Raw genomic sequence first — 13,099 nt, 5'->3', positions numbered from 1 at the left:
TTCGCCGTAGGCTATATACAGCATATTTCGTCGGTGTTATTTCGTTGAACATTAGACGGTCAAATTTTGATCGGGAAAACAATATTTAAGAGGTAATTTGGCAGATTCTTCAGTTTGCCCGAAACAGCGTGATTCAGTATCGACTTTGTAGAAGTCGATAACCGACTCCGCCCATGTGTTTAAAATGACTTTATTCGTATGAAAGACCCGCGTGACCTAGAATGACTGAAAGATGATTCCGTGAATGCTGGCCATATGACACAGATCGACCCGCATCGTGACAACTTTGCACGACTCGCGCAAATATTAACGGTTCTAATTACACTGTCAGGGGAAAAAACCGTCAATTTAATAATATTTCGCGCTTACGTCGATCGTTACAATACTTGAAATTTTTTTCCAACATGACTATCCCTCAGCTACGTTTTCAAGGCAAAATGGTGTTGCAAGTTTTGAGAGTCAGCAGCTTGACTCGTCGAAAGGGGAAAGCTCACCGCTCGTTAAATTCTGACTATATTGATCCCTTGACTTCGTACAAAAACTGTGTCAATTACAGCCGGCAATGGATACATATACTTATACAATATAAGAGGCATCTGTATCTACTTCTCTGGTGCCTGAAAAAAATATAAATTTAAACAACTGGTTAGATCATCGTCTGCAGTGCTTCCGCAGGCCATCTCACGCGACCGTGAATTATTTGAAAGGAAATTCTACTGGTTTTGACGTCACATGAAGAACAGATATACAGATCTCATTTCGGTGAAATTAGCTACGTTCACTGCAACGTTTGCCCCTCTCCCCTTCCAACCCCCTGACAGCGCAATGAATTATATCACAGCTTATATGTACATTTTGCCGAATCTTGTCGCTGTATCCACGCGCAGTAATACTATAGTGTATGGAACATCGATCGAGGGTTACGACATTTAAAAGCAATTCCCTGTAATCGTTTTAAAGTATCTATCAATAGCCTGCGGTACACAGAATAATCGTGAGTAATCATTGCATTCGATATCGCAAAGCGTATTAGAAATATCGACGTCGTACCTCGACAATTTCAAGTTTATGAATAAACTATCGATATGATGCTCGTGCAGATAGACGCGCGAATATTACGAGCTAAAGTCAGAGTTTCGAATGTTTCGTCGAAGACGGAATCGTGATTAAACTATTCTTGCCATCGTACAGTTTTGCCTTAGATAATACTCGATAAAAGGCGAAAGCTGAAAATGATCGTACAACCGGAATAAAACGGCAAGCGTGCCACCGATTGTATATGGCAGCCATGATGACGTTATAGCCTCAACGTTTCAATATCTCGGAAAAATGTTGTTCAAACGTTTTTCTTTTCTTCATAAATTCAGCCGCACCTTGTGCAATATTATTATACAAATATACCTTATAATTATGAGTCATACCAAATTTGTTGCTGTACATTTTTCACCATTTCAGAGTATTGACAGAGTAGAAAAAAAAATTGCTCGACTCTTCTGTCTCCGCGTGTCAATAAATTCACACGCGAGTGAATAAATTCCTACAACGCGACGTGAACAGAACTCATTGTTCGCTGCACCAAGAGCGCCAGTCCGTGACTATCCTCGTCACGGCCCTGAGTTTATATGACTTTAAAGTCGAACGTTAGCTCTTCACTCAACCGCCTGTTGGATGGCAACCCACTTACTCACATACCCTCTGATAGCGTAAGATAGCGATAAACTAATATTGAATTAGTATGAACAAAAATGTAAGAAAAATGTGTTTCAGAATTTTAGTACCACTGTCAATATTGCGAAACTTTATTGTCAACCGTTGTTCTGACAGTCAGTTTAGCGCGACAAGTAATTCTTCTCGATTCTTGTTTTTTTACCATGTCACAAGTGATAAGGATTCGCCAATACATAATAATATACGTGTTCATATATCAGAGAAATAAAATTTCGTACGGGTAAACGGCTTTCAATTCGCATTACAGGATTCTTCTTTTTCACCTGTTCTTATACCTATAACAATAAAGGCAATTGAAATGTAAGGCTATACCAGTAGAATTACATCGTCGGCATAAGAAAGGTGAGCGAAAAAATGCAAATTTAAAAATAAAAATGAATTCGACGATCACGAGCGAGATAAAAATAAGGAAGAGGAAGACGTTGCCAACGGAGCCGTCCGCCGGCGGTGTTCCAAGTTCCGAAGCTTGTCCCCTGACGATGGCGTGTCGGTATTCGCGGTGGGTTTGTCAGGTTTTCATTCTTCGAAAGTACTAACGATAAGCGGCAGTAGAGAGCAGCGAGCGGATCAGTGACGTGAAGAAAGAAGCGAGGCGAAGCGACACACGCGGTCACCGGTAAGCGGATTGGGAATGTTGTTTACCAATAAAAAAGCAACGTGTGCAAGTTTATATTACTTTTTTTTCTCATCGCAACTGTCGGAGATCGAACGAAATTCGGAATTAATATGAGATTCAGCCGTTAATCGTCGCTCCAAAGGATAAACCGTGCATACCTGTATGACCTCTCACGACCACAATTCTCACAATTACCGTCCTCGCACTTTGATTCTCGCGTACTTATACGCTCACGTGACGGTCGTCCGTTCGTTCGTTCAATACACACCTACCCACCTTAAGCCTAACGTATCATATTCTTCTCGCTATCTATGCTATGTAAACTGGCCTGAGATCTGGACGAAAAGTGTTGAATATGTTGGCAACGAATGAAAATAGACCCGTCTGTATTATTATGCACGAGAACATGTACCTGTAACGTATGTATACAATATACAGTAATAGGAGAACTGGGTCAACCTCGTGGACCGGCTGCAGCTGGATGCCCGTTTTTGCGCAAATCGAAGGAAAAAACACATGTGCACATTATGCGGTAATTATTATAGGCAGGAAGAGGAACGAGGCGATGCGGTAACTACAGTTCTGTACAAGCGAAGGTCGATAGCCCGTAATGTCGGCGTCCCCGGATAGGAAAAGGCTTGTAAAGTAGAATAAGGGCAACCTCCGGACTTCGTATTACGGCCAAAAAATTTCAACGTTGAACGGTCGGATAGAGGAGTCTGAACGAACCGTAGTTTCAATATTTGAAGCCATGTTCAACCCACCTCTACAGAACTGATCTAACTTTTCAAATCTCTCTACGATTGTATTTTGTTTCTCGTAACTGTTATAACGGGTAAGGTTGCAAAGATGTTGGACGATCGAAAAGTAGTTTTTAGCACATGTTTCCAAAGAATAATAATAATAATAATAATAATAATAATAATAATAATAATAATAATAATAATAATAATAATAATAATAATAATAATAATAATAATAATAATAATAATAAAACTGCAATTCTTACAGAGCCAAATTATCGCGTGTACTTGTAAATCGAGAATTCAGACATTCAGAGACACCGACATGGCAGTGGAAAGGATAGATCTGGATAAACCGCTTTGGGATCTAAGCACTTTCGCTGGACGATGGAAGCATTTTGCTTGGGTAACCGACTTCAGGACCTGTACCACTTCCAGCGAGCAACTCCTGGCGGCAAAGGAGCTGTGCGAACAATACAGGTAATTTTCGCGATTAAAATTCATGTGACGCGATGTGCGATCGATGGGTTAATTGTCAACACACGAGTTATATTACGTGTATTATTGCATAAAGAGAGGCATGCTGCATGTGTCGTACTATGTTCTAAATTATGCTCGCGGAAGAAGCTGCGTGCCAGGTGTTGATTCTTCGAATTACATCATAACATCCCTGCATCGAACAATGCGGCATTGAAAAATCGCCGTTCGATACATTCAACAATCAGCCGAGGCATCTCCAAACTATATAAGCGTAATTATTATCCGTCTAAAATGGAATTAAATGATAAATAAAAATTGACGCAGTTTGTATAATAGAAAATCTCCATTACCAGCGCATAATTTTGATAGACAAACTGGTATAATTATTATCATTCACAAGTGAGAGAAGCTGATTTTTAACCTCGGGACCTTGGAACTATGCATACTGTTAGTGTTGAGCGTTGTGTTGGATTAAGTAATTCGCGCGCTGTCTCTAATAACTTACGTAGCAAGGCTGTGTATAAGATTGCACTCTGAGTGATATTATATACATTTTTTTTTTTTAAACGAGTGGCATATATTTTTATCTTTTCGCCATCGCGAACGGGATAAGCGTAAAACGGTATAGATATGAGGATCAAGGTTCACCCAGATGCACATCGTACTTACGCGGAAGTGTGCAAAGAGCATCGGTTAGATGAAATCTATTATTAAAGTTCAGCGAGGACAAGGACATTTTCGCGACTATAGGTACAAACATGCAGCAGCTCGTATTTTGCCGCCTCTGCACATTATACTAAGCGTATATACCTACAATATAATACGTTACAAGATGCACCAGGCACTTTAAAATTAGCCAAAGATTTTCGACGGTATCCGCGGAACATTTCTCTCGTCTTGTTTCAGAGTGGGCAAGGAACCCGTCGGAACGAGCAGGGAGAAAATAATTTATGCAAAAAAACTCTACGAATCGGCGTTTCACCCGGATACTGGGGACCTGCAAAATGTATTTGGAAGAATGTCTTTCCAGGTACCCGGAGGCATGGCCATCACCGGAGCTATGCTTCAATTTTATAGGTACTTATATTTAGTTTTTTCTTTCACGTTACTTAATCACGCTGTAGGCGAATGCCGTTTTGAAAGCGTGCAATTATTTTATCTCCCGTGTGAATTTCGCCCGCAATTTTCCCTGACAGAACAACGACGGCGGTCGTATTTTGGCAATGGGTAAACCAGTCCTTCAACGCCCTTGTGAACTACACAAACCGAAATGCGAACAGCCCTGTAAGCACCACTCAGCTCTGCACCGCGTACGTCAGTGCGACGGCCGCCGCAATGATAACGGCAATAGGATGCAAATCTTACTGGCAGAAAAGGGCGAATCCCCTGATGGCCGTGAGTCTGATCGAATTGACTAAATATCCAATTTGGAGAATCGCAAACTCGTAAGAAAACACGAGATCTTATAAAAGCGATCATTTTCAGAGATACGTCCCATTCGCTGCTGTGGCTGCGGCAAACTGTGCGAATATTCCATTGATGAGGCAGGTCGAGATCGTCAACGGAGTTGACGTCTGCGACGATAACGGTAACAAGTTAACGAAATCTAAGGTGAGCAGCTATGAAGACTTTAACATCAACCGATTTATCATCTCGATATTGATACCGTTAGACCGCGAATACGTCAAGTTAATCATGGATATTCAAGTACGTTTAATTACAGATCGCTGCAGTCAAGGGTATCAGTCAAGTAACTTTTTCACGGATCGTTATGTGCGCCCCAGGAATGCGTGAGTAACGTATGCAATAGAAATTTTCAATTTCTAATTGTCTGACAATGTTATCTCAATTATTTCTTTGTACAGTGATTCTTCCGCCAATTATGGCGAAGCTGGAAACGTACGGCTGGATGCAGAGGATTAAACCACTTCATGCACCAATTCAAATTATGCTAGTCGGATGTTTGTGAGTAGATGCATACGCACAAATATCTCATCAACGTTATGGAAAGTATTTATTCTGTGACTTTATTTTTTAGCCTAACATTCATGGTACCAACTGCTTGCGCTCTGTTCCCGCAAAACTGGTGAGTTCAAGTTTCATCATACCGTGACGTTTTACGTGAATTATGTTATTTTTTTAGAAAATGGAAACAGAAAAAAGAAAACGATTTCTTTTGCTTTTTACAGCTCCATTGCCGTGAGCACTATTCAAAAGTGGGAGCCAGAGAACTACGAGATTTTGAAGAAGAATTGCAAGGACGGAAATGTACCAAAGTTCCTGTACTTTAATAAGGGGTTATAAGTATTTTCATCGGCGTATCGACGTAGCCACGTGGAAACGGAATGGTGCTTTCCATTGCATCTTCGTTACGAATCAAGCGAAATTGCTTGAAAGTAAAACGAATGGATAATAATATAGAAACGCGGAATCTCATAAAATATATACCATATTATGCCATGAAAAATTATTTAGGCAAATGGGGACTGGAAACCGAAGTTCTTTACTATTTCAAGAAAATTAAATTTATTTAATACCGAGTTGATAATGTTGGTGATAATACTCAGATTAGGTTATGCAGATCATATGAAAAATATTAATGCAGTAGTAAGATAGGGGCGATGATTATTTAGCAATAATTGATGGTTATCATCTACAGAGATGACGAAACGTATTAGTTGGCAATACTAAAATATCAGCTGTGATTATTTTCTCATCTATTCATCACTCATTATGGAGTACAATATGCCTACGCATTGGCAAATTTCCCATTCAACATTTGTAATATCAAACGCCAAATACCTGTACAGATAAAAGTATACGTACGTTATTAATAGTCATTTAAATAAACGCGTTTGACCATAATTACACGCAATATTCTTAGCATTCTTTTATCCCTGTGATTGAAAACGATAGTTTTGCAAAACAAACTACTCATTATGAGCCAAGATAATTAACTTCAAGATTTATACCAATGGTGTAAAAAGTTTAATTTGATAAAACTATATTCGCAAAGTAATATATAGACATGCTGCACAAATTCATTATATATTAGGACGAGCAAGTGAGGGAGCTTGCGACGGTGGTGGAACGTAACCAATACGCTCCTGTAACTCAGTTGGTGGAATTTTGCCCCAAGCTGGCGGATTGAATCCTGGCTGCTTCTCCGCCTCCTTTTTATTTTCCCGTTCTTTCCTTATAGCCTCGAATTCCAGCAAATCATCGAGCTTCAGGTCGATCCGTGTTGGGCTACGTCGAATCATTTTGTTTTACCTAACAAAAAATATGTATGCCTGTGCCTCTAAGATTGGTATCTTGACCATCATTCATGTAGCTGATTCTTCGCGCGAGTTTAATGAATTTTTACTTCAGGGATAAAGAATTGATCAGAACGTAGTCAAGGCCGAATTTTGAACAATGCAATCACTGGGTTCTGAGTAGCGACGTATACGACCCTGAATCTATCCGCCCCTGGTATCCTGACTCGTGTTTTTCAAGATGGAGGTCAGGATCCGACGGACAACAAGATCTGCGCGTCGTCGCTAGGCAGAGATATATTAGCAGTGAATATTTTTTTTACGTCTGTAAAATTGATGAAGGGAAGCCACCGGCAGATTGAAAAAGAATCAATATAATCGTTGGCAGAAATAGTGATGAATCGCTTATCCTACAAGAATAAATAAAATTACCAGTATGAATGGGTGAATGTTTTTGGGTGCAGCACGCAATCAAGTCGCCGTAAACACGCTTCCCGTCGACTGCTGAGATATAATAAATTTCCGAGTCCGTGGTCAGCACCTCAGTTTCGAAAATAGTAAAACAACCGTAGACCCAGGATCCAGGAACTGTACGTCGGCTCGAAAGGATGCTGTATCTTGAAGATTACGTCGAAAGTACGTAAAATCGGAGACGACAGCACAAGCCCGAACTTACAAGGAACCTACTAACCTTAACGAAGGCATTCGGCCTCGACGAGCCTGACAAATATCCTCGTAAAAATTAAGACCCCATCAATATCGCGTTGTAGTTTCGCGTGTTCGTTATTTATGGAAAATTTTCGTCTTCTTTTAGCCCGACATCGACACCGTCATCTTATTTGATTGTATTAGACGCGAATTATTTAGCCTTTTGTAGGTTAGGCTGATGTTATTCGGATGTTTAGTACATCAAGCCAATCTCACTACCCACAAGTTTTGCACTACTATTAATTCCGACAATGTATCAGGGATGTTTCAGTCCCGTATAAATCGATTTCTTTCCTCCAACTTTGCTTTTCATACATTTTTCACCCGTTTTATTTCAACCACCGTTTGGTTATGTTGCCTCGAAACTCCAACTCCGCTTACTTTTTCTAGTGATCGAACATCTTCCGCAGGAGCTGCGCGACAGATTCACTGAGATGAGAGAAATGGACCTGGGAGTGCAAAGTATACTATTTTATTTTCTATATTACTCAGGGTTCGTACGCACCAGGAAAATATGGAAGGAAAAGTTAGAGAATTTTGAAAACAAGATTGGAATTTCAAGTCTGTCGAAGGACTAAGCTCGTTCTTCTACAAAGTACTACTCATCTTGAGACAAAATAATTGCGCTTAAAATTTTGTTTCCTTGCACCACTTCGTACATTCTATATATATTACTTGATACCAAACCGTTTTTCATTTTCTTCTTATGGAAAATTGCAGGCTGTTGTTTGTAAATTGATAGTCAGAGAGTAAGATAGTTACTAGGTAATATATTGAAGGTATTAGTATTAATTTGTAAAAATATTGTCATTAATCAGCGTCTTTTTTGTTGAAAGGTTACTGGAAAATTCCTATTTTCAAGTGGGAATACCTGGAAAAGTCAGGGAATTTCATATTCCGAAAAGCGTACAAACCCTGTTACTCTGCGTGTCATAATGTAAAAGATTATGGGATACAGCGCAAGAACCGAGTCATTCTACCACGATTGTCTTCGTAGTTTCAATAATCTGTTGTAAACTTTGTAGACTCGATGGATAGCCTGGAGAAAAAGGTGAAAACCTTCTTTTCAAACGCCAAGAAAATGAAGCCAAGTGACAAGGAGGCGGAATATGAAACGATACGAAAAGACTATTACAAAACTTTAGAAGATGCCGATGAAAAAGTGCACTTAGCTAATCAGATGTACGATTTGGTGGATAGATACTTGAGGCGACTTGACCAAGAGCTTCATAAATTTAAAATGGAACTTGAGGCTGACAACAAAGGAATTACAGAAATATTAGAAAAACGATCCTTAGAATTGGATCAACCGCCAACCAACAGTAGTCAAAAAGAGAATCGTTATAGTTTTACTTCTACTAGAACTCGGGACAGTCACGGACATTGTGAGTGTAAATCGTCAATTATGGTCGTCAATAATGATACAGTAGCGCTCGAAACTATTTTGATAATATGAAATTTGTAACTTCTTTGATCAATCGTTTTTCTTACTTTTCTTTGTTTTCACTTTATTTTCGAGCAATTGAGAGTTAATTTTTAACAGTTATGTAGAACATCGAATTTCTTTCGACCAATAATATTATTTATTTTTGTAGTTTTTACTTGTATGTAATTAACTGAATTACTATCTATGTCAAAATACTTTTGAGCGCTACTGTATATTCTCAATTTCTAAATCGAATTTCAAAAACATGTCAGCTGCAGAATATTCACATTTCACTTTACTGTTCAAATTATCATATTTTCTTAAAATTGCTACGTCTGTTTGGAAACTTGAAAAAAATAAAATGAGTTGTGAACCAGGTCATCTGATTCAAAACAGTTTACATTGATGATAGTTTATATTTTATCTAGCGAAAGTTCAAAACTTCGTCACAATCACAGAGAAATCTTGCTAAGAAAACGTGCAATGAACCAATTTTACTTGGACTCCCCTTAGCTACCGGGACTCAAGGGCTAACAGATTATAAATTTTCCCCAATGATACTTTCAAGTACTTGTGATCTGCTGTCATAAACGGTTCTTCAAGTAAATTTCTGTTCAATCTGGTATTTATTGATACTTTTAATTGCAGCACGGTCGGAGAAACGGAGAGACTCCAACGCGTCCTCGGTATCGGTAGAAAAACGATTAGTGATTGAAAAATCGTCGCAAAGTCTTCCAGAATCACGACCAGCCTCGGCAAATTCTGGTCCAATAATTGCAACTACTCTGCCGTCCGCGCCGACGGCAATAGCTAGTACAGTTGGTCCGGTCAATTACGGTTTAGGGCATATTGGCGCTGGTGGTAACGCGATAGCTGCTGCTGCATCGCAGGCAATTGCTGCAACGCAACAAATGCAGCAGGGACGGCGAACCGCCAGTCTTAAGGCGAGCTATGAAGCCATTAATACCGGAGGTGTTCACGCGGCTGAATTTAGTAGGGAATTAGCTGGTGCTGCGCAGACTGCTATAGCTGCGATTCAAGAAACCACCAAGAAACATAAAAAGTATGTATACTTTGAAAGAGAAGAATTCAATTAGCCAAATAAGACTTCGGGGTACAATGATCAAAGAAAACCAGATTTTCCTGTATTTTTATCTCCACCGACAGAACTCACTAGTGTTTCTTCGCTTGCAGAAAAGTTAATACTACAGTACCTAGTACCAGTGTGATACCAGCAGCAGTTCAACAACCCGTCTCTCCACCTGGAGTAACGGCTACAGCAACAGTGACAGATGCAGATAATACAGATTGGCCGTACGACCCGAACGAGCCGAGATATTGCATATGCAATCAAGTGTCTTACGGCGACATGGTTGCTTGCGATAACCAGGATGTGAGTATCAAGCGTTAACATGCTTACATTTGCTCTATGTATTATTTATAAAAACAGATGCAGTACGCAGGGTTTTCCTTCCATATTTACTTCGATTGATAATTATTTGCAACATTTGTTTCAGTGTCCGTTTGAATGGTTTCATTACCCGTGTGTCGGAATTTCTGCGCCACCGAAAGGAAAATGGTATTGTCCGCAGTGTACGTCTTCTATGAAGAGGCGCGGTGGTCGGAAAAATTAATGAGGAAAGATATTTTTTTGAAATATAAACACTAAGGATAAGGAAAAGTAAAAACAAAAACCGTAAAAAAATGAATACTACCTCTTAGCTACTATCTGCCGATTTATTATCATCAATTTACATAGAACAGTCGACGCGAATCTGATGTTAGGTTTTTTTGTTTTTTATAACTATAGAATATGAATTTTCAAGTTTAAGTTTTGCTCTTGTATAGCGCAAAACCTGATTCGAGTCATAAACTCGTGTTTTATAAATGTGAGGGATATAATAGCTTAGTTTGAGAAGTACCTAATTAAACTGCGTGGCATTCGTTTTTTTCCACACGCCGCGTTTTTACCTGGGGATTATCATGCAATTAAAAAAAAAGATGAGAAAAACGAACAATAAGAAGAAAAAGTAAACTCTGTCAACATTGGCGAAAAATGTTTTTTTACCTCAGATATTACGTTCAACGGTCCCCATAAGTTCATTCGTTTGTAACCTTATTGTGACGTTGTCTCTCTCTCTCTCTTTAAACGATCTTGATGTGTTTCGTATAGAATTTGTGACCGTGGTCAAGCTTAGCCAATGTTGTATCGATCTTTCGATCGTTACAAGTTCAGTAAACAATGAAAAACATACCAACTATATAAGTGTTATGTGCTTTCAAAAAATAAGGAAACGGAAATGAAAGAAACCAAAAAAATTTCACGAAACTAAAACGACTAAAAAAATGTTTTAAATCTATAAATAAATGTAGCAAGCATAATAATGTGTAATAAGATGTGTGATGCGATGGCACGATTTGTCGGAATCGCCTCATTATGAACGGTACAACTCCTGTCATTGTAGATAATTGTAGATCCATATCGTTAGTCGGTGGCAGAGCTCAAACTCACGAACAAATGGGGAGGAAAGCTTTGGAGTTGAGATGGCTAGAAGGGTTGTAGCGAGAAAGACACTCATTCGTTCATCACTTCAACAATCCCTGGTTCCAATTTCTCACAAAGATAGAAGTTGTACTGTACATTATTCCGTTTCTCTTAATTATCTTACCGTCCTCAGTCGTAAAATAATAAAAGAGACGATCGGTCAATTGTGGTACATTAACAGGCCAAACTGTCATTAGCAAATCCAAAAGTATAAACAAATTTGCATATAATCATCTGGAATTTGTTTTAACGGAGATTGGTGCAGGGAGATTAGAAAAAGAGAACAGAAAAAAATCATGTAAATTCAAGAAGAACACAGGCTGACTACTATTTCCGTAGGACTAGGACTATGAACATAATAAATGTAATATCTTGACGTGTAATAAATTGAACGAAAAAACGGCAATTATTTGGACTGTGTGTTAACATTAATATCCCCATCTTCCTGTGCAGTATTGTATTATGTCCCAGGTGAGCCCATATCACACGACTCCCTTGACATGAAAATTTGGTACTTGACAAAGGAATGTTTCGAAATTTAGCAATGTTTGAAATTTAATAAACCATGATAAATAAAATGTACTCATATTTTGCAAAGCCAATTTTACAACGAAAATTATTCTAAAAATGCGCAATAATAATTTTTTCTCTGATCTTTCGTTACGTCAACATTATTAACTTCAGCCTCATGTTTTCATTCGATATTCCCTCTCCGCTCTCGACGTTTCAAATTTAAGGTAGGCCTAACTAGCGTATACCTAATCTGACGAAATCGAGAGTTGTATTGCGATGGAGCAGAAAAAGTTGACATACAAACTGAGGAGTATCAATTCCGTAACCAAAAATGCGTAAGATATGATTCTTACATATAACACGGGAGGCAGAGTAAACCCGACGTACATACAAAACCCCAAACGAAAGAAATGCGTGACCGCCGGTGTCTGCATCCATCGAGGGATTGCGTAGGTGTACATCGATAAGAGTGTGTATAACACGCACAGTGAAATTCGAGATGCGTTCCTGCATGCTTACAGGTACAATAATTATGTGTAATAATTGTCAGATTACCTTCGGAAGGCGCAGGATGACGAGCAGGCATACGATCCGTGTTGCACAATGCACGATATTATCACCGAGGCACAAGTCACAAACACTGTCGCAAGGACGTTGAAGCCGTTTAAACACATAACAACAGCGTCGCTTCAACTTCTTCTGTCGATACGCGGACCGCGGTCATCGCGCCGAGTGACCGAAAATAACGTCGGACTAGGTACGAGAGCGGTACCTAGGTGTAAGTGATACACCGCGAGATGCTGACAATGGCTCGGAAGCATGTACGTCGCGTAATTAACCCATCCCAGCGACCGGCGCGATTCTCGTCCCTGTTTTCACTTGCGAGACTGACCGCAAACGCGTTCTTCGTAGTTCGATCATATTGAAGTTAGTTACGTTATCGTGACGATTCCGTACTAGGGAAAAGCCGTTATTTCGCGATTATACGATTGCCTGAAATTCAGTAAACCGATCAAAACAAAACAACTAACTTCAACCTCGTATCGTTCGACGGTTGACGATCGGCGCTGCATCGGCAACTTC

General features: G+C 39.4%; 2 protein-coding genes across 5 annotated transcripts; both read left to right on the top strand.

The window, feature by feature from the left end:
- The first annotated feature begins 2,187 nt into the window (after nucleotides 1-2,187).
- LOC124185360 (sideroflexin-2) lies at nucleotides 2,188-6,432 on the top strand. Of its 3 annotated transcripts, none has more exons than XM_046576043.1 (9): nucleotides 2,188-2,344; nucleotides 3,356-3,567; nucleotides 4,474-4,644; nucleotides 4,764-4,962; nucleotides 5,053-5,178; nucleotides 5,291-5,357; nucleotides 5,433-5,532; nucleotides 5,606-5,653; nucleotides 5,757-6,432. In XM_046576043.1, the coding sequence occupies exons 2-9, from the start codon at nucleotides 3,413-3,415 to the stop codon at nucleotides 5,869-5,871; spliced, it is 981 nt and encodes a 326-aa protein (XP_046431999.1). In that variant the 5' UTR covers nucleotides 2,188-2,344; nucleotides 3,356-3,412; the 3' UTR covers nucleotides 5,872-6,432. The 3 variants fall into 3 exon arrangements, with proteins under 3 accessions (XP_046431999.1, XP_046432001.1, XP_046432000.1); XM_046576045.1 differs by having other exon boundaries at nucleotides 2,236-2,344; nucleotides 3,403-3,567; XM_046576044.1 differs by lacking the exon at nucleotides 2,188-2,344 and having other exon boundaries at nucleotides 3,339-3,567.
- Nucleotides 6,433-7,322: 890 nt separating this feature from the next.
- LOC124185359 (inhibitor of growth protein 3) lies at nucleotides 7,323-11,915 on the top strand. 2 transcript variants are annotated; one of them, XM_046576041.1, is made up of 6 exons: nucleotides 7,323-7,460; nucleotides 7,923-7,994; nucleotides 8,558-8,917; nucleotides 9,607-10,021; nucleotides 10,153-10,351; nucleotides 10,476-11,915. In XM_046576041.1, the coding sequence occupies exons 1-6, from the start codon at nucleotides 7,433-7,435 to the stop codon at nucleotides 10,590-10,592; spliced, it is 1,191 nt and encodes a 396-aa protein (XP_046431997.1). In that variant the 5' UTR covers nucleotides 7,323-7,432; the 3' UTR covers nucleotides 10,593-11,915. The 2 variants fall into 2 exon arrangements, with proteins under 2 accessions (XP_046431997.1, XP_046431998.1); XM_046576042.1 differs by lacking the exon at nucleotides 7,323-7,460 and having other exon boundaries at nucleotides 8,369-8,917.
- Nucleotides 11,916-13,099: the final 1,184 nt, after the last annotated feature.

The sequence above is a fragment of the Neodiprion fabricii genome, chromosome 6 (genome assembly GCF_021155785.1).
Source record: "Neodiprion fabricii isolate iyNeoFabr1 chromosome 6, iyNeoFabr1.1, whole genome shotgun sequence".
NCBI classification, from domain to species: Eukaryota; Metazoa; Arthropoda; class Insecta; order Hymenoptera; family Diprionidae; genus Neodiprion; species Neodiprion fabricii.
This window is presented reverse-complemented; position numbering and strand designations above follow the sequence as displayed.